The sequence below is a fragment of the Rhinolophus sinicus genome, chromosome 3 (genome assembly GCF_057876585.1).
Source record: "Rhinolophus sinicus isolate RSI-liver-muscle chromosome 3, RSI-T2T, whole genome shotgun sequence".
Classification (NCBI taxonomy): Eukaryota; Metazoa; Chordata; class Mammalia; order Chiroptera; family Rhinolophidae; genus Rhinolophus; species Rhinolophus sinicus.
The window spans coordinates 99,059,206-99,079,035 of NC_142503.1; the positions used below are offsets into that span (position 1 = coordinate 99,059,206).

A 19,830-nucleotide genomic window follows, 5' to 3' on the forward strand; every position below is an offset into this window, starting at 1 on the left:
TGAAGGAAACCAACATACAAGCCCAGGAAGTGCAGAGAATTCCAACCAGGAGAAACCCAAACAGGTCCACACCAAGACACATTATAGTTAAAATGACAAAGGTTAAAGACAAAGAGAGAATCCTAAAAGCAGCAAGAGAAACACAGAGGCTTACATACAAGGGAACTCCCATAATACTATCAAATGACTTTTCTGCAGAAACATTGAAGGCCAGGAGGGGGTGGCCGGAGATACTCAAAGTGATGGAAAACAAAGGCCTACAACCTAGATTGCTTTATCCAGCAAGGCTATCATTTAAACTTGATGGAGAGATAGCTTCCCAGGAAAGAATAAGCTAAAGGAATTTATTACCACCAAGCCAGCATTGCAAGAAATGCTAAAAGGACTTCTGTAAATAGAAGAAAGATGAAAACAATCTAACCACAAATTTAAAAATGGTAATAACTATGAACCTATCAATAATCACTTTAAATGTAAACAGATTAAATGCTCCAATCAAGAGACATAGGGTGGCTGAGTGGATAAGAAAGCAAGACCCTTGTATATGCTGTATACAAGAGACTCACCTCAGATCAAAAGACACACACAGGCTGAAAGTGAAGGGTTGGAGTAAGATATGTCATGCAAATGGAAATCAGAAAAAGCTGGAGTTGCAATACTTATTTCTGACAAAATAGACTTTAAAATGAAGAAAATATTAAAAGACAAAGATGGGCACTATATAATAATAAAGGGATCAATTCGACAAGAGGACATAACCCTAGTAAACATTTATGCACCCAACATAGGAGCACCTAAATACATAAAACAGATATTAACTGACATAAAGACAGAGATCAACAGTAACACTATCATAGTAGGGGACTTCAACACACCTCTGACAACAAGGGACAGGTCTTCCAGACAGAAAATCAATATGGAAACAATGGCCTTAATTGATACATTGGACCACTTGGATTTAATCAATATTTTCAGAGCATTTCACCCCAATGCTGCAGAATACACGTTCTTCTCAAGCGCACATGGAACATTTTCCAAGACACACCATATGTTAGGCCACAAAACAAGTCTTGATAAATTTAAAAAAACTGAAATCATACCAATTGTCTTCTCTGACCACAGTGCTATGAAATTAGAAATGAACTACAGGAAAAAAACTGGAAGACACACCAATTCATGGAGGCTGAATAATATGTTACTAAATAATGAATGGGTCAAGCAGGAGATCAAGGAAGAAATCAAAAGTTATCTCGAGACAAACGAAAATGAAAATACGATGACCCAAAATCTATGGGATGCCGCGAAAGCAGTCCTAAGACGGAAATTCATAGCATTGCAGGCCTACCTAAAGAAACAAGAAACATCACTAATCAACAGTTTATCTTCACACTTAAGGGATCTGGAAAAAGAACAACAAAATAAACCCAAAGAGTGTACAAGGAAGAAGATAATAAAGATCAGAGTGTAAATAAATGAAATAGAAACCAGAAAAACAATACAAAACATCAATGAATCCAAGAGTAGGTTCTTAGAGAAGATAAACAAAATTGACAAACCTTTAGCCGGACTCATTAAAAAAGAGAACCCCAATTAATAAAATCAGAAATGAAAGAGGAGAAGTGACACCAGACACCACAGAAATACAAAAAATTTTAAGAAATTACTATGAGCAACTATATGCCAACAAATTTGACAATCTGGAAGAAATGGACAATTTTCTAGAGGCGTACAACTTTCCAAGGCTAACTCAAGAAGAAACAGAAAATCTAAATAGACTGATTACAACCAGGGAAATTGAATCAGTAATCAACAATCTCCCAACAAACAAAAGCCCTGGACCAGATGGCTTTACAGGTGAATTTTACAAAACGTTCAAAAAAGAATTATCACCTATTCTCCTCAAGCTCTTCCAAAAAATCCAGAGGAAGGGAAGACTCCCAAACACTTTTTACGAAGCCACTATCACCCTGATCCCAAAATCAGACAAAGACACCACAAAAAAAGAAAACTACAGGCCAATATCACTAATGAACATAGATGCAAAAATCCTCAACAAAATATTAGCGAACAGAATTCAGCAATACATTAAAAAGATCATACACCATGATCAAGTGGGATTCATCCCTGGTATGCAAAGTGGTTCAACATCCGCAAATCAATTAATGTGATACACCACATTAATAAAATGAAAAATAAAAATCACATGATCATATCAATAGACGCAGAAAAAGCATTTGCTAAAATCCAGCAGCTATTTATGATAAAAACCCTTAAGAAATGTTTTCTTTCTAGTTCCCTTTAAAAATTAATGATTAAGAGTGACATCATAGGAATGGCGGCAGCGGGGCACACTTTTTGAGTTCTTCTCCGGATCTTATCAGACAAGGGACGTTTATAACCCATCAAAGGACTCTCTGCTCATCACGCAGAACAGCTAAGAGACTCATGCAAGGATTACGTGCAGGTGGGAATAGAGGGATCATATCTCAACATAATAAAGGCCATATATGACAAACCCACAGCTAACATCATTCTCAATGGGGAAAAGCTAAAACCATTCCCCTTAAGATCAGGAACAAGGCAAGGTTGCCCACTTTCTCCACTTCTATTCAACATAGTACTGGAAGTTCTAGCCACAGCAATCAGACAAGAAAAAGAAATAAAAGGCATCCAAATCGGTAAGGAGGAAGTAAAATTGTCATTATATGCAGATGATATGATACTATATATAGAGAACCCTAAAGACTCCACCAACAAACTATTAGAGCTGATAGATGAATTTAGTAAAGTAGCAGGATACAAAATTAATATTCAGAAATCAGTTGCATTTGTATATACCAATAGTAAAACATCAGAATGAGAAATTAAAAAAGCAAGCCCATTTACAATTGCTCCAAAGACTATAAAATACCTGGGAATAAATTTAACCAAAGAAGTAAAAGATCTGTACTCAGAAAATTACAATACACTGAAGAAAGAAATGAAAGAAGATACAAATAGATGGAAACACATACCATGTTCATGGATAGGAAGAATTAATATAGTTAAAATGTCCATACTGCCTAAAGCAATATCCATATTCAACGCAATTCCTATCAAACTACCAACGACGTTTTTCACAGAAATAGAACATATAATCCTAAAATTTATATGGGACCATAAAAGACCCCAGATAGCCTCAGCAATCTTGAGAAATAAGAAAAAAGTGGAAGGTATAACAATACCTGACATCAAATTATACTACAAGGCTACAGTAATCAAAACAGCATGGTACTGGCATAAAAACAGACCCATAGATCAATGGAACAGAATAGAGAGTCCAGAAATAAATCCACGCCTATATAGCCATTTAATCTACGACAATAGAAGCAAGAATGTACGGTGGGGTAAAGACAGTCTATTCAATAAATGGTGCTGGGAAACCTGGATAGACACAGGCAAAAAAATGAAGCTGGACCACCTCCTTACACCATATACAAAAATAAATTCAAAATGGCTTAAAGACTTAAATGTAAGGTCTGAAACCATAAAATTCCTATAAGAAAATATAGGAAGAAACTTCACAGACATTACCTGGAGTATGATTTTTACTGATATATCCCCTCGCGTGAGAGAAGTAAGAGAAAAAATAAACATGTGGGATTACATCAAACTAAAAAGTTTTTTCACAGCAAAGGAAACCATCAATAAAACAAAAAGGGATCCTACTGAATGGGAAAAGATATTTGCCAATGATATATCTGATAAGGGGTTAGTAGCACAAATTTATAAAAAACTCACTCAACTCCAAAAAAACAAACAACCCAATTAAAAAATGGGCAGAGGACATGAAGAGACATTTTTCTAAGAAGGACATACAGATGGCAAACAGACATATGAAGAAATGCTCAACCTCACTTAACCATCAGAGAAATGCAAATAAAAACCACAATGAGATACCACCTCACCCCAGTCAAAATGGCTATCATCAATAAATCAACAAACAACAAGTGCTGGCGCGGATATGGAGAAAAGGGAACGCTTGTGCACTGTTGGTGGGAATGCAGATTGGTACAGCCACTATGGAAAACAGTATGGAGGTATCTCAAAAATCTGAAAATGGAACTACCTTATGATCCAGCAATCCCACTCCTAGGTATCGATCCAGAGAAATCCAAAACTCCAATTCAGAAATCTTTATGCACTCCTATGTTTATTGCAGCACTATACACAATAGCCAAGACATGGAAACAACCGAAATGCCCATCGGTAGACAACTGGATTAAGAAACTGTGGTACATTTATACAATGGAGTATTACGCAGCCATAAAGAAGAAAGAAATCTTACCATTTGCAACAACATGGATGGACCTAGAGAACATTATGCTAAGTGAAATAAGTCAGACAGAGAAAGACAAATACCATATGATCTCACTTATATGCGGAATCTAAAGAAAAGAATAAGTGAATGAACGAATCAGAAACAGTTTTGGAGACATAGAAGAAAAACCAAGGGTTGCTAGATGGGCAGGGGGGTGGGGATAAGGGGGAAGGTGAGGGGTTTAGAAAATAGTTGGTAACCACAAGATGGCCATGGGGTTTTGAAAATTAATTTGGGGAATGTAATCAATAGTGTAAAGATTTTGTAGGGTATCCAATGGACATGTGTCCCATTTGGGAGACCACCTCAGGGATGATGTAGATGCCTGATCTCTGCACTGTACACGTGAAGCTGAACAATAATGAATGCCAACTATAATTTTATATATATATATATATATATATATATATATATATATATATATGTACGTATATGGTTACAGGAAGCGGAGTACAGCATTAGGAATAGAGACAGTGGAAATATAATGGCTCTGTGCGATGTCAGAGGGATAGTGGATGGGGGGAGGGGGGTTCACACAGTGTGAGGGATATAAATGATAAACGTCTAAGTATTGCTTTGTCTTGTGCACCTGACACTAATAAAATTTTAAAAAATTAATGATTAAAAGACAATGCATTCAGGGCAAGTGCAAGATGGCAGATTAGGTAAACGCTATGCCTACTGCATCCCAGGATCACAACAAAATTACAAATAAATTATAGATCAATCAACCCCAAGAATCATCTGAAGACTAGCTGAACAGAACCCCAATAACTAAGGATATAAAGAGGCCACATTGAGACTGGTGCGAGGGCAGAGATGCGAAACGGGCTGGCCCCAAACCCACAGGTAGAGGTTGACCCACAATGGGAGCGACAGCTTGGTGGTGCAGGTCGCCCCTGAAGAGGGAGGGGTCCCAGCCCCACACCAAGCTCCCCAGCTCAGGGGTCCTGTGCCAGGAAGAGGAGTCCCCACAACATTGGCAGTCAAAATCAGCAAGGACTCTGTCTGCCCATCCTGGTGAGATGGAAGGTGGCTGGAAACCCAGAAGTCCTCTTAAAGGGCCTACACACAGACTCACTCACTTGCAAACACTCATCTGGTCTCTGGTGGAGAGGTGGCAACTCAAGGGGCACCAAAGACATACGGGGAAGACTGAGTTGTGTTTCCTTGGAGCAAGGGCTGGAGGGATAGGAGCCATTTTCCTTGTGAGGAGCCTGACGGCATGAAGCCTACAGAGGGGCACCATATTTTCTATGCTGAACCCTCCCCCAATGGGCCAAATCTGAGACTGCATTGGTCTGGTAAAATCTGCGCATGTGCACCACCTTGGTGATGCCGTGGGTCCTTGCTCCGTACAGCTACCCCTGCATCACCTGGGCCACTCTTGCCTGCCCCACAAGCTGCAGAAGCCTTTTATAGCAGTGAATGGCCAGCGGCAGTCTGAAGAAATTTTGGTGGTAGGCAGTGACCTAAATAAAACATGCACCGCAGCCCCTCTGGGAAAGCTCTTGGGAACATGCAGGCCTGAGGTGAGCGGTGGCTGGCCTCGGTATTCTCAGGACAATTTTGCAAAGTGGTCATGGGGCAAGAACCAAAACTGCATTAACTGTAAAAACCACCACTCACACCCTGTAGCTCCCTGGAACCCAGCTGGCCCATGTAGAGCTGCATTTCCAGGGACACTCTCAGCGCCTGGGTGGCCGGCCCTGTTTCACAAGCAATGGAAGGCTTTAACAGCAGCAGACGGCGCATGGCTGCCCAGGGGGCTTTTGGTGGGGGGCAGTGACCCAAAACCTGCACCACAGCCTCTTTTGGGAAGCTTTCAGATATTTGTAAGCCCCAGGCGAGTGACAGCTGGCTGCGGTATACGAAGGGTGCCTTGCAAAGTGGTCACAGGCCAAGTGTTGGCACAGGAACTGAATCTACATTAACTTCGTAAAAACTGCCGGCCATGTCTCATGATGCCCTAGAGCTTCGCCCACCTAGTGCTGCACCCCCGAGGGCACTCTCATCACCGGGTCAACCAGCCCAGCCCATGCACCTAAGTAGCTTCTGTCAACGGCTGGGCCTTAAGGGCAGCTGGCAGGAGGCAACAGGCCTAGGGGCCCTGGGCCTTTTGCTAAGCTGCCTCAGGCCCAATACTGGTAGCAGCTGGCCTCAGTTCACAGTGAGGCCACACCCACATGCCTCCAGGTCCAGCACAGGCAGCAGCCAACTACATATAGCTTTGTAGCTCCTATCATGTAGTCCCGGGCCTGTAACAGACAAGGCTGAAATTACCCTGGACGGGATCCCCAAGAGACAACCAGAAGCAACACGCCCAGAGGCTAGCTTCAGACCACACCAGAGCACTACCTGGTCAGCCGCACAAACAGCACACCCAAAGTGGGGGGGTCGCAAAGGCATGAGAGGTGGCATGGGCGAAGCCTCCTCTGTGCAGTCAGCCCAAACATAGCAGCTCATCCACTGTGGGTATAGCCAGTCCTCACAGTCAATTAGCCTGAGAGTCAACCCTACCCATTGACACACCAAAAGCAATCAAGGCTCAACTATAACAGAACACACACAACACACTCAAGGGGAACTTCTAGAACAACACACACAGGAGACCAGGAAGACTGTGCCACTGGAACACACAGGACATATATTACATAAGGCCAAAGACTGACAGACATAGGAGATCCATCCAATACACAGAAGGAAGCACAGGGAGGCAGCCAGAATGAGGAAACAAAGAAACATGTCCCCAATACAAGAACAGGAAACACCTCCAGAAATAGAACTAAATGAAATGGAGGCAACCAACCTACCAGAGACAGAGTTTAAAACACTGGTCATAAGAATGATTAAGGAATTTAGTGAGAACTTCAACAAAGAGATAGCAAGCATAAAGAATGACATAGAAACCATAAAAGAGAACCGCTCAGAAATAAAGAATACAATAACTAAAATTAAGAACACACTAGAAGGAATCAACAGGAGAGTAGAGGAAGCAGAGGATCGAATCAGCAATTTTGAAGACAAGATAGCACGAAACACCCAATCAGAACAGCAAAAAAAGATAGTTTAAGGGACCTTTGGGACAACATCATTTGCATTATAGGGGTACCAGAGGGAGAGGAGAGGAAGCAAGGGATTGAGAACCTATTCGAAGAAACAATGACTGACAACTTCCCTATCCTGGTGAAGTAAATAGACATACAAGCCAAAAAAGCGCCGAGTCCCAAACAGGATGAACCTAAAGAGGCCCACACCAGACACATCATAATTAAAATGCCAAAGGTTAGACAGAAAAAGAGAACCTGAAAAGCACCAAGAGAAAGACAACTAGTTATTCACAAGGGAGCTCCTATAAGACTGATGTCTCCTATCAGCAGATTTCTCAACAGCAACTTTGCAGTACAGAAGGAAGAGATAAGAAATTTTCAAAGTAACGAAAAACAAGGGCCTACAACCAAGACTACTCTACCCAGCAAGGCTATCATTTAAAACTGAAGGAGAGATAAAGAACTTCCCAGACAAAAAAAGCTAAAGGAATTCATTATCACCAAGCCAGAATTACAAGAAATGTTAAAAAGACATTTTTAAGCAGAAGAAAGGAGAAAACAAATGAAGACCAAAATCTGAATAATAGGGAATAACTATATACCTATCAATAATCACTTTAAATGTAAATGTTTAAATGCTCTAATCAAATACACAGGGTAGATGAATAGATAAGAAAACAAAACCCATGCACATGCTCTCTACAAAAGACCCACCTCAGATCAAAAGACACACACAGACTGAAAGTAAACGGATAGAAAAAGACATTTCATGCAAATGGAAACAAGAAAACAGCTGGGGTAGCAGAATTTGTATCTGACAAAACGGACGTTAAAACAAAGACTACAATAAAAGGATCAATCCAACAAGAGGACATAATGCTAGTAAACATCTATGCACCCAATATAAGCTTCTAAATATATATAACAAATATTGGTATAAGGCAGAGATCAACAATAACACAATCATAGTAGAGGACTTCTAACACCCCACTGACACCAATGGACAGATCCTCCAGACAGAAAAATCATCCTGGAAACAGTGGCTTTAAATGACACACTAGATGAGATGGACGTAATTTATATTTTTAGAGCATTTTATCCCAAAGCAGTAGGATATACATTCTTTTCAAGTGCACATGGGACATTTTCCAAGATAGACCACATGTAAGGCCACAAAACAAGTCTCAATAAATTTAAGAAAACTAAAATCATATATCAAGTATCTTCCCTGACCACAGTGCTAGGAAACTAGAAATCAATTACAAGAAAAAAACTGAAAACCACACAAATACATGGAGGCTACATAACATGCTACTAAACAATGAATGGGTCAACGATGAGATCAAGGAAAAAATCAAAACATACCTTGAGACAAACAAAAATGGTTAACACAATGATGTGCAAAAACCTACGCAACAGCAAAAGTCGTCCTAAGAGGGAAGTTCATAGTATGGAGGTACCTCGGTTTTCGACCGTCTCTGTTAACGAACATTTCAGTTTACAAACACCATAAACCCGGAAGTAAATGCTTTGGTTTTCGAACACATCACGCAGCTTCCGCTGAGGGCAAGATTCTGAGGCCTAGCTGTCGGCTGTTTTCCACTGTTTAAAAACTCGAACGGTCTTCCGGAACACATTACATTAAAAAAACCGAGGTACCACCGTAATGCAGGCCTACCTTAAGAAACAACAAAAATCTCAAATAAACAGTCTAACCTAGGGGAACTGAAAAAAGAACAGCAAACAAAGTGCAAAATGAGTACAAAGAAGGAAATAATAAAGATCACAGTGGAAATAAACAAAATAGAGACTAAAAAACAATACAAAAGATCAATGAAACCAAGAGCTGGTTTTTTGAAAATATAAACAAAATAGACAAACCTTTAACCAAAATCATCAAGAAAAAAACGAGGACACAAATAAATAAAACAGGATTGAAAAAGGAGAAGTAACAACTGACACCACAGAAATACGAAAAAAAACTTAAGAAAATATTACACCAACAAATGAGACAATCTGGAAGAAATGCAGCTATACACCAACAAATGAGACAATCTGGAAGAAATGCATAAATTCCTAAAAGCATACAATGTTCCAAAGCTGAATGAAACAGAAACACAAAATCTGAACAGATCAATTACCACGAACGAAATCAACTCAGTAATCAACAAGCTCCCAACAAACAAAAGATCTGGACCAGACAGCTTCACAGGTGAATTTTACCCAACATTCAAAAAAGAATTAACACCTATTTCCTCGAATTATTCCAAAATATTCAAGAGAAAGGAAAGGCTCCCAAGCTCATTTTACGAGGCCAATATTACCCTGATTCCAAAACCAGACAAAGACATTACAAAAAAAGAAATCTGTAGGCTGATATCCCTAATGTACACGCAAAACTCCTCAACAAAATATTAGTACATTAAATTCAGCAATACATTAAAAAGATTATGCACCACTATCAAGTGGGATTCATTCCTGGTATACAAGGTTGGTTCAACATCTGCAAATCAATTGATGTGATACACCACATAAACAAAATAAAAAATAAAAACTATATGGTCTTACCAATAAATGCAGAAAAAGCATTTCACAAAATCCAGCATCCATTTATGATGAAAACTCTCAGCAAAGTGGGAATAGAGGGAAAATATCTGAATAGTAAAGACCATATATGAAAAACCTACAGCTAATATTCTATTCAATGGGGAAAGCTACAAGCATTCCCCTTAAGATCAGGAACAAGACAAGGATGTCCACTTTCACAAAAAAAGCTAAAGGAATTCATTATCACCACTTCCACTCGATATAGTACTGGAAGTCCTAGCCAAAGCAATCAGACAAGAAAAAGAAATACAAGGTCAGACAATTAAGTTCATGAACTCATCCTAGAAAAAGTGAGTATACCTCATGCTGAATATCACTATTGTCACCTTCGAAGTACTCCCCTTGGGAAGCTACGCACCAATGCCAGTGCCTGGTCCACTCTTCAAAACAATTTTACAACTCTTTTTCTGGAATGGCCATCAGAGCTGTCATCGTATTACCCTTGACAGCCTAAATGTCATCAAAATGTCTTCTTTTCAATATTTCCTTTATCTTCGGGTAAAGAAAGAAAGAAGTCATTGGGCGCCAGATCAGGTGAGTAGGGAGGGTGTTCCAATACAGTTATTTGTTTACTGACTAAAAACTCCCTCAAAGACAGTGCTGTGTGAGCTGCTGCATTGTCGTGATGCAAGAGCCATGAATTGTTGGCGAAAAGCTCAGGTCATCTAAACTTTTTCACACAGCCTTTTCAGCACTTCCAAATAGTAAACTTGAGCAGTTGGTACAAATTAATAATGGATAATCCCTCTGATATCAAAAAAGATTAGCAATATCGTTGCAACAAATTCGCGAACTTGATTGTCAGACCTCGTAAAAGGCATCCAGGTAGGAAACGAAGAAGTAAAATTGTCATTATTTGCAGATGACATGATAGTATACATAGAGAACCCCAAAGAGTCCAACCTATTAGAACTGATAAATAAATTGAGTAAAGTGGTAGGATACAAAACTAATATTCAGAAGTCAGTTGTATTTTTATATACTAATAACAAACTATCAAAAAAAGAAATTAAGAAAACAACCCATTACAATTGCATCAAAAATAATAAAAAACTTAGAAATAAATTTAACCAAGGAAGTAAAAGACCTGTACACAGAAAACTAAGATACTGAAGAGAGAAATCAAAGATACAAATAAATGGAAACATATACCATGCTCATGGATGGGAAGAATTAATATAGTTAAAATGTCTATACTACCCAAGACAATATATAGATTCAACGCAATCCCTATCAAATTACCAATGACATTTTTCACAGAACTAGAACACATAATCCTAAAATTTATATGGAACCATAAAATACCCCGAATAGCCATGGTAATCTTGAGAAATAAGGACAAAGTGGGAGGTATCACACAACTTGACATCAAATCATACTACAAGGCGATAGTAATCAAAACAGAATGGTATTGGCATAAAAACAGACACATCAATCAATGGAACAGAATAGAGAGCCCAGAAATAAATCCATGCCTGTACGGTCATTTAATCTGCGACAATGGAAGCAAGAATTTACATTGGGGTAAAGACAGTCTATTTAATAAATAGTGCTGGGAAAACTGGACCATGTGAAAAAATGAAGCCATCCCACCCTCTTACACCACATACAAGAATAAATTCAAAATGGATTGAAGACTTAATGTAAGACCCAAAACCATAAAATTCCTAGAAGAACATATAGGAACTAAATTTGCAGACATTACCCTTAGTGATATTTTTACTGATATATCCCCTCGGGCAAGGTAAACAAAAGAAAAAATAAACGTGGGATTACATCAAACTAAAAAGTTTTTTCACAGCAAAGGAAACCATCAATAAAACAAAAAGGCACCCTACTGAATGGCAAAAGATATTTGCCAATGATACATGTGATAAGGGGTTAATATCCAAAATTTATTTTAAAAACTCATACACTTCAATACCAAAAAGCAAACAATCCAATTAAAAAATAGGCAGAGGTCATGAAGAGACATTTCTCCAAAGAGGACATACAGATGGCAAATAGACAAATAAAAAATGTTCAATGTCATTAATCATCAGAGAAATGCAAATAAAAAACACAATGAGGTATCACCTCACTCTGGTCAGAATGGCTATCATCAATGAAATAACAGACAACAAGTATTGGTGAAGATGTTTTTGAGAAAAGAAAACCATGCACTGTTGGTGGGATTGCAAATTGGTGCATCCACTATGGAAAACAGTATGGAGGGTCCTCAAAAAATTAAAAATGGAACTACCTTACAACCCAGCAATTTCACTCCTGGGTATTTATCCAAAGAAATCCAAAACACTATTTCGAAATATATGCACCCTTATGTTTATTGCAGAGCTATCACAATAGCCAAAGGTATGGAAACCACTGAAATTCCTATCAATAAATGATTGGATAAAGAAATTGTGGTACATTTTACAATGGAGTATTACTCTGCCATAAAAATGAATGAAATCCTACCATTTGCAACAACATGAATGGACCTAGAGAACATGATGCTAAGTGAAATAAGGCAGACTGATAAAGACAAATACTGTCTGATCTCACTTGTGTGTGGAATCCAATGATCAGAATAAGCAAACAAAACAGAAACAGACTCATAGATACAGAGAACAAACTGATAGGAGGGAGGTTGGAGTATGGGTGAGAAAAGGCAAAGGGATTAGGAAGTACAAATTGGTAGTTACAAAATAGTCACAGGGATGTGAAATACAGTATGGGGAATATAATCAATAATGTAAAGACTATGTAGGGGGTCAGGTGAGTACCAGACTTACTGGAGGATCACTACCTAGATTATATAAATGCTTAACCACTGCACTGTACACCTGAAACTAATATACAATAATACTGAATGTCAACTATGATTAAATATATATATATATATATATATATATATATATATATATATATATATATGTGGTCACGGGATGTAAGGCACAGCATAGGGAATATAGTCAATGGTACTCTAACAGCTATATATGATGTCAGAGGGGTAGTAGATTGGGGGAGGGGTTTATCACTTTGTGAGGGGTGTAAATGTCTAATCATTATGTTGTTTTGTACACCTGAATAAAAAAAAATGTCATACCTTTTTTTAAAAAGGCAGTATGAGTTCAACTGCATTAAGAGTTAGCTTGGGGCTTTCGCCACCCGGGAGCCTCAAGCCCAGCAGCTGGTCAGCTGCCCGCTGTCCCCGCATCTCCAGCGTCCCAGGAGCTGGCTGCTCTGGAGCCTAACGCCTAGCGTCTGGGCATGCCCTGCTATTGGCTGACTTTAATCCTGAAAGCCATGCAGTGGCCAGAGACTGCTGCAGCCATGGAAGGTAGGACAGAAGTCCTGAAGGGCAGCAGGCAGACCGTGAAGAACCTGTAAAACCGGGGTGAACAAGCTCCTCCTTCTAAGGTGTCCCACAGTCAGCGGACAACAGAAGAGGGTGTTTCTTGGTGGATATTTATGCACCAACACCCACTGTTGAAAGCATATTGGAGCACTGATCTTGAGACATTGATGTGATTAGACCCAACACTATAGAACACCCTCTGACCCAGGAAGTAAAGGAATGTGAAGGGACTGTCCCAGACCCAGTTGAAGATAAACTATACTCCACAGAGAGGAGGAAGTGCGAAGATTCACAAGGTTTTAGCCTTATATTTAATTCCCTCACTTTTGAGAACCATGAATTAGTAATCTACAAGCCTGACCTTTACATAAGTGTTGTAAGTGCCATTTGATTTTTATAAGGTATTTTTAGCTCTTGATCCCCTTTGCTGTGCCAGGTGGGGAATGGCTTGCTTGCAGCTACTCTGTAACCTGCGGTACCAGCAAATCGTTTCTTTGTCAGCGAGGTCTTTTGCCCTACAACAACACTAACACCAGTGTGAAGAACAAAACTTACAAAACTGCCTCGGATTATGAGCTAGTCACTCAGACTTCATAACCATGTGAAATAAGTATCATTCATACTGTAAAACCATGCTGTATCATATGAGTAACTTTTGATGAGAGTAATAAACATGATTAAAAAAAAAGAGTTAGCTTGTAAAATTAATTAATTAATTAATTAATTAAAAAAAAAAAAAGAGTTAGCTTGTATAGTAAAGGTTATTCAACAACAGGACAAGCAGTTGAGAAAGTTCAAAGAATCAGTGATCTTCCATCCACCACGTCTTGCCTGGGGACAGGTGGCTGGCTGGACTCAAAGCCCATGAATCCAGGTGCCTAAGACACTAGACAATAGGAAGTATATTCATTCATTTTATTCAATAAAACTTTACTGAGAGCCTACTATACATCAAGCTGGAATATGTGCAGCAATTCCCAGCTATAAAAATTAAACAATAAGTTTATTAAGTACCAAAGTGTGTGGATTACTTCATATACACATCCATACGTGTGTTAATTTTTATTTTTAATTAAGAAAACTTATCCCTACAATTCAAACATATACCTTGTACCTACCTTGTTGAAGTGGCTTGCATAGGCAGAATTTCCCAGACCAAACACCGCATATCTCATACCCTTCAGGTAAGTTTTGCCAAATCGAAAATCATTGGATGCTTCCTCTAACCACTTACAGAACCACTCTGCATTCTCAGTTGGTCGACCATCAGTGTATGTGGCAACCAGGAAGGCACAAACATTTTTACTAGTAACCTAAGCAAGAAAATAATTATTTCAGAAGAATATTCAAGAATAAAATTGTTTTGTAAATGCTAACATTCCTATCATACTAATCTCTAATGACAAAAGGTGCTTTCAAAAAAAAGACTAAAGGTGCTTTCAGAAAGCACCTCGCCCAGGGGAGAGAATCGGTCCCTTGCCAATATACCTCCTGATGCCCTTCACCATACACTCCATACCATTTCTCAGACTATAAATTCTTATCATCTGCAGGTTGTCATATTGGAAACAAAATGCAAATTAGTCAGGAAAAAATACAGAAAGACATTTTTAAAAATTACGTGAAGTATTAAAGCAATAAACCTTTTTAAAAGTAAAGTAACAACTTGGCACCATCATCTACATGGGGAAACAAAATACATCTTCAGTCCTGCTAGTCACAGTATTTCATCTGCTTGAATGTATCTTAACAGTTCCAAGTCATGAAGTAAGTTTTAAGTAATCCCTTACTAATTATTAAGTGTCAAAGTTTGCTAACAATTTTTCACAAATAATTGAGAGCAGATTCGAGCTCATTCACTTGCACTCCAGTGTCTTCCTGAGAGACAGAAACGGACAGCTAGAAGTTTATACACCAAGAAGGGGCTGGCAAACTACCACTTACAGGCACAATCCGGCTCACCACCTGTTTTTGTCAATAGTTTTACTGGAACACAGCCACACTGATTCATTTACATATTGTCTATAGCTATTTGGTGCCTCAAAGGCAGAATGGTAGCTGCATGGCCCACAAAGCTGCAGATACTTACTATCTGGCTCTTTACAGAAATTGGTCTGCCTATGCATTAAGTGCCTCTCCCACTCCGGCTGCTTCCAAATCATCTGGGAATTTGTTAAAACACAGTCCCATGTCCAGACTTTGGTTCAGCAGGGCTGGGCTAGGACCTTAGAGTCTGCATTTCTAACAAGTTCCCAGGTGACACCGATATGGCTCATGCAAGAACCACACTTCAAGAAGCACTATTATAAGGCAAGCTTCCCTAAGTGGGGTAGGGCTAGAGGAGAGGGAAGGGAATTTCTCAGGTGAACAAACCTATAGAGATATTAGGTAATGCAGGAAGGCCGCCACACAACTAGCAAGGGATTTGTCTAACTCCAAAACCCATATTCCTTCTGCTCCCTACTTGGCTCCTAACTTTCCAGTAGGTATACAGGCTTCACAAGTACAGTAACTGCCATCAGTAACAACCCTCCTGGATTATGCGATCCGAAGCCAGAGGGCAGAGGGACCCTCAAACCACCCAAGTTTTTCCACGTGACCCCCCCAGCCCAGGAGAGCCTGATACGAGAGACAGGTTGCATAGCACTTCAAAGTCAGTGCACCAAACCACCTTCCAACGCCGCTGACTGACGCTGGGAACTCAGTCAACTGAACCCCTCAGCACAACAATTCACATCACTCTGAAGATTCTCCTTATCCCAGAATACAGGAGGTCCACGAAATCTGAGCTTTGACTGAAGCAAAAAGAAGACGATTACCAACCTCTTCTAGGAGATGATCGTCTGGATCATATTCTTTCAGATCAATAACTGCCACTGGCAGGTCTAGGGAGGAGACGGCTTCAGCAAGAGCTGCCGCGAATCCCTAATGGGGAAAAAGTCACAGTCTAAATAAGCAAAGAGCTGTCTTCACGTACCTCTGTTGGCAAGGGCATGGGGCATTTATCATGAAAAACTTTCCCAGAGACTGATATCTGTCATCATAAACACAAGTATTTACTGTTCTCACTTTTACCATTTTCTCAAGTATCTTTATAGAGATCATTCATTCCACCATGTTTTTCTCACTCTAAGTACATATGGGACTAAATCTAAATTAGCTTTTTGCTAATTCCTTTTACACACCAGTGAACAAGACACACACAGTCCCTGACCGCAAGGAGCTTATGTTCAAATGGACAAAGAGTAAAGAAACATAGAAATGAGAAAACATACAGTGTATCAGATGGTGAGTAGTGCTACTGAGGAAATCAGGGTAACGGCAAGAACACAGTATTGGAGGTATGGAGACGAGCTGTCATTTTACATAGTGAAGATCAGGACAGGTACATATAATAAAAAATAAATATTTGGTGTTTGTTTCCAGTTCTTAGACCTAAACCCTTGGAACTCACTGTCTTTGCTGTGTTAATGACTCACGGTGGGTGTAGGCCCTAGGTAGCTTCAGAATGGGGACTGGTTGCCAGAAAACCAACCAGGTGATTACAGGTTTAGAACTTTTGGCACTGTTTCTCCCTGTGGGTTCAATCATCAACAGCCAATGATTCAATTAATCATGCCTCCATAATGAGCCACTATAAGAAGCCCTAAGAGAGGAGTTGGTGAACACAGTGATATGCTGAGGAGATGGCACACCCAGATACTCACACCCTCCCGCCCCAGACCTTGCCCCATGCGTATCTTCCATTTGTCTGTTCTGAGCTGCATCCTTTACAATGAACCAGTAAATGTAAGTAAAGCAATTTCCTGAGCTCTGTGAGTCCCTTTAAAAATTATCAAACCTAAGGAGAGGTTTGTGGGAACACTCAAATTTATAGCTGATCAGTCAGAAGTGCAGGTGGTGCCTGGGACTGGTGGTAGCATCTGAACTGAGAACTGAGCCTGTAAACCTGTGAAGTCTGATGATAACGCTGGATAGTCAGTATCAGAACTGGTGAGCTAGTGTGCGAAATGACAAACATTTGGTGTCAGAAAACACTGCAGTAGGCCTCAAAGATAAAGATTTGAGCCAAACCTGAAGGAAATGAGAGCAGACCATGAGGCTAGCCCAAGCAGAGGGACAGGTGCATATAATAAAAAATAAGTGGTGAGTAAAAGGCCCAAGGAGGTTAATAAGACCGGAGAAGTGAGGACCAAGCACATGAGGTCAGAGTTAACGGAGAAGCAGGAGTGAGGGCCTCTCGGCCACAGTGAGGACTTAGCATTCACTACGTGAGTGAGGGACTCTGTCATGCGGGAGACCCTGCTCGCTGCGCCATTTGTCGTGCGGGGCGGCCTGCAGGGTCTCTGCTCCCACTCCCCACACAAGAACGCAGGATATGGTGAGGCCAAAAAGGAACACCCACGGAGCCATAGGTAGGGGAGTCATACCACTATATTCTCTCTGGCGGCACTATACTCTCACTGGAGGCTGGATCCACACTGTCCGCAAACCGCCATCCACGCTTGCCAGCCCAGCCGCCATCTCCTTGCTAGCCCCCATTCTTTCTCCTCTCTGCTAGCGTAGCCACAGCAGTTATATTGTGGCCAATGGCTCACTGGTTACAGCTGACGGCCAACTAGCCACAGCTGATGGCCATGCAATCACAGTTGGCCATTTACTACCTGAGCCAGCACCTGTCTATGTGAGGCTGAGAGCCTGGAAACTAGTTTCTGGGGCTCTGCCCCCACAGACTCATTGCTGGCTTTTCAGCTGAGGAGAGCATGATTTTACTGAAGTTTTCAGAGTCCCTGTGGCTGCTGAGTGCAGAGTACACTGAAGTCAGGGAAGGGGCCAAGCAGTGTGTGGGGGCAGAGCCCCAGAAAGAAGTTTCCAGGCTCTCGGCCTCACATAGACAGGTGCCTGGCTCAGGTAGTAAATGGCCATCAATGTGATTGGATGGCCATCAGCTGTGGCTAGTTGGCCGTCAGCTGTAACCAATGAGCCATTGGCCACTAATATAACTGCTGTGGCTACGCTAGCAGAGAGAGGAAGAGAGAAAGAATGGGGGCTAGCAAGAAGATGCGGCTGGGCTGGCAAGCATGGATGGCGGTTTGCGGACAGTGTGGATCCAGCCTCCAGTGAGAGTATAGTGCCGCCAGAGAGAATATAGTGGTATGACTCCCCTACCTATGGCTCGCTCCGTGGGTGTTCCTTTTTGGCCTCACCATATCCTGCGTTATGTGGGGAGCGGGACCAGAGACCCTGCAGGCCTCCCCGCACGACAAATGGCGCAGCGAGCAGGGTCTCCCGCACGACAAATGGCACAGCGAACAGGGTATGGTGCCGGCCAAAGCTCTCCAAAGGATGGTGGAGCAGTTTGTGTGTATGAACACTCAGTCTCTGGAAGACCAAGAGGAGCAGCTGCCTGAGAGCTGGACCCCCGTGGAGGAGTGGGGGGATGTGGACAGTTCCCCGGCCGGCCCAGGCCGGAGAGAGCGGGGGTCGTTGCGGCCCTGTGGGCTGGGAGGTTCCTGCTCGGGCAGCGCGGATGCGGGACTTGTGGTCCCGGGGGGTGGCGCTTGCTGGGTCCTCCATGGGAGATGAGGGTGAGGTCCAGGTCGTCCCTCACCCCCAGGACAGCCCTGGCGAATGACTATGGACTATGGGGAATTGCCTTCCATCCCTAATTTAATGGACCGCTTGACTGTTTGTTTGGGAACTGTTGTTAGTGGAACTGGGGGATATTTGCTTTTGTCTCTTGACTGGCCGCCATTGAGAATATGTAAGCACCTTGATTGTGAGTCGCTGTTGTTCCAGCAGGGTACCCTGAGAGGCACAGAGAGAGTGGCAGTGCCCTGAGAGCCCTGGCTGAGTCCAGGAAGTCTGGCTGAGCCCTGAAGATACCCTGGCTGTGCCCAGGAAGTCGGGCTGTTCCCAGAGAGAGTGGCAGTGCCCTGAGAGCCCTGGCTGTGTCCAGGAAGTGTGGCTGTGCCCACAGAGAGTGGCAGTGCCCTGAGAAATCCTAGCTGTGCCCGGGGAAACTAGTGGTACCCTAAGAAGTCCAGGAAGTCTGGTCGTGCCCAGAAGCACTGGTGGTGCCCTGAGAAACCCTGGCTGTGTCCGGGAAGACAGGTGGTACCCTAAGAAGTCCAGGAAGTCTGGCTGTGCCCAGAAGCACTGGTGGTGCCCTGAGAAACCCTGGCTGTGCCCAGAGAGCCTAGTTGTGTCCAGGATATTGCATTCACCTCCAGGCTCCTCGCACAGGGACCCTTGCGGAAGACGCTTGTCGCGTAGATTGTGAGGCGAGAGCCTGTAGGGGTGGAGTGTGGGGGCAGAGCCCCAGAAAGAAGTTTCTAGGCTCTCGGCCTCACATAGACAGGTGCCTGGCTCAGGTAGTAAATGGCCATCAATGTGATTGGATGGCCATCAGCTGTGGCTAGTTGGCCGTCAGCTGTAACCAATGAGCCATTGGCCACTAATATAACTGCTGT

General features: G+C 41.6%; 1 protein-coding gene and 1 pseudogene across 4 annotated transcripts in view; one reads left to right on the plus strand and one right to left on the minus strand.

Annotated features, from left to right (window-relative positions):
- LOC109437491 (S-adenosyl-L-methionine-dependent tRNA 4-demethylwyosine synthase TYW1-like) overlaps positions 1-19,830 on the minus strand; it is a 246,138-nt gene that overhangs the window by 220,223 nt on the left and 6,085 nt on the right. For all 4 annotated transcript variants that reach the window (XM_074328473.2, XM_074328475.2, XM_074328474.2 and 1 more), the window contains exons 4-5: positions 16,181-16,282; positions 14,476-14,670 (exon numbers count right to left, since the gene is read on the minus strand). In XM_074328473.2, coding sequence (XP_074184574.1) covers positions 14,476-14,670; positions 16,181-16,282 — 297 coding nt within the window. The remainder of the gene's footprint in view (positions 1-14,475; positions 14,671-16,180; positions 16,283-19,830) is intronic.
- On the plus strand, positions 13,270-14,155 carry LOC109438043 (small ribosomal subunit protein bS6m pseudogene; annotated as a pseudogene).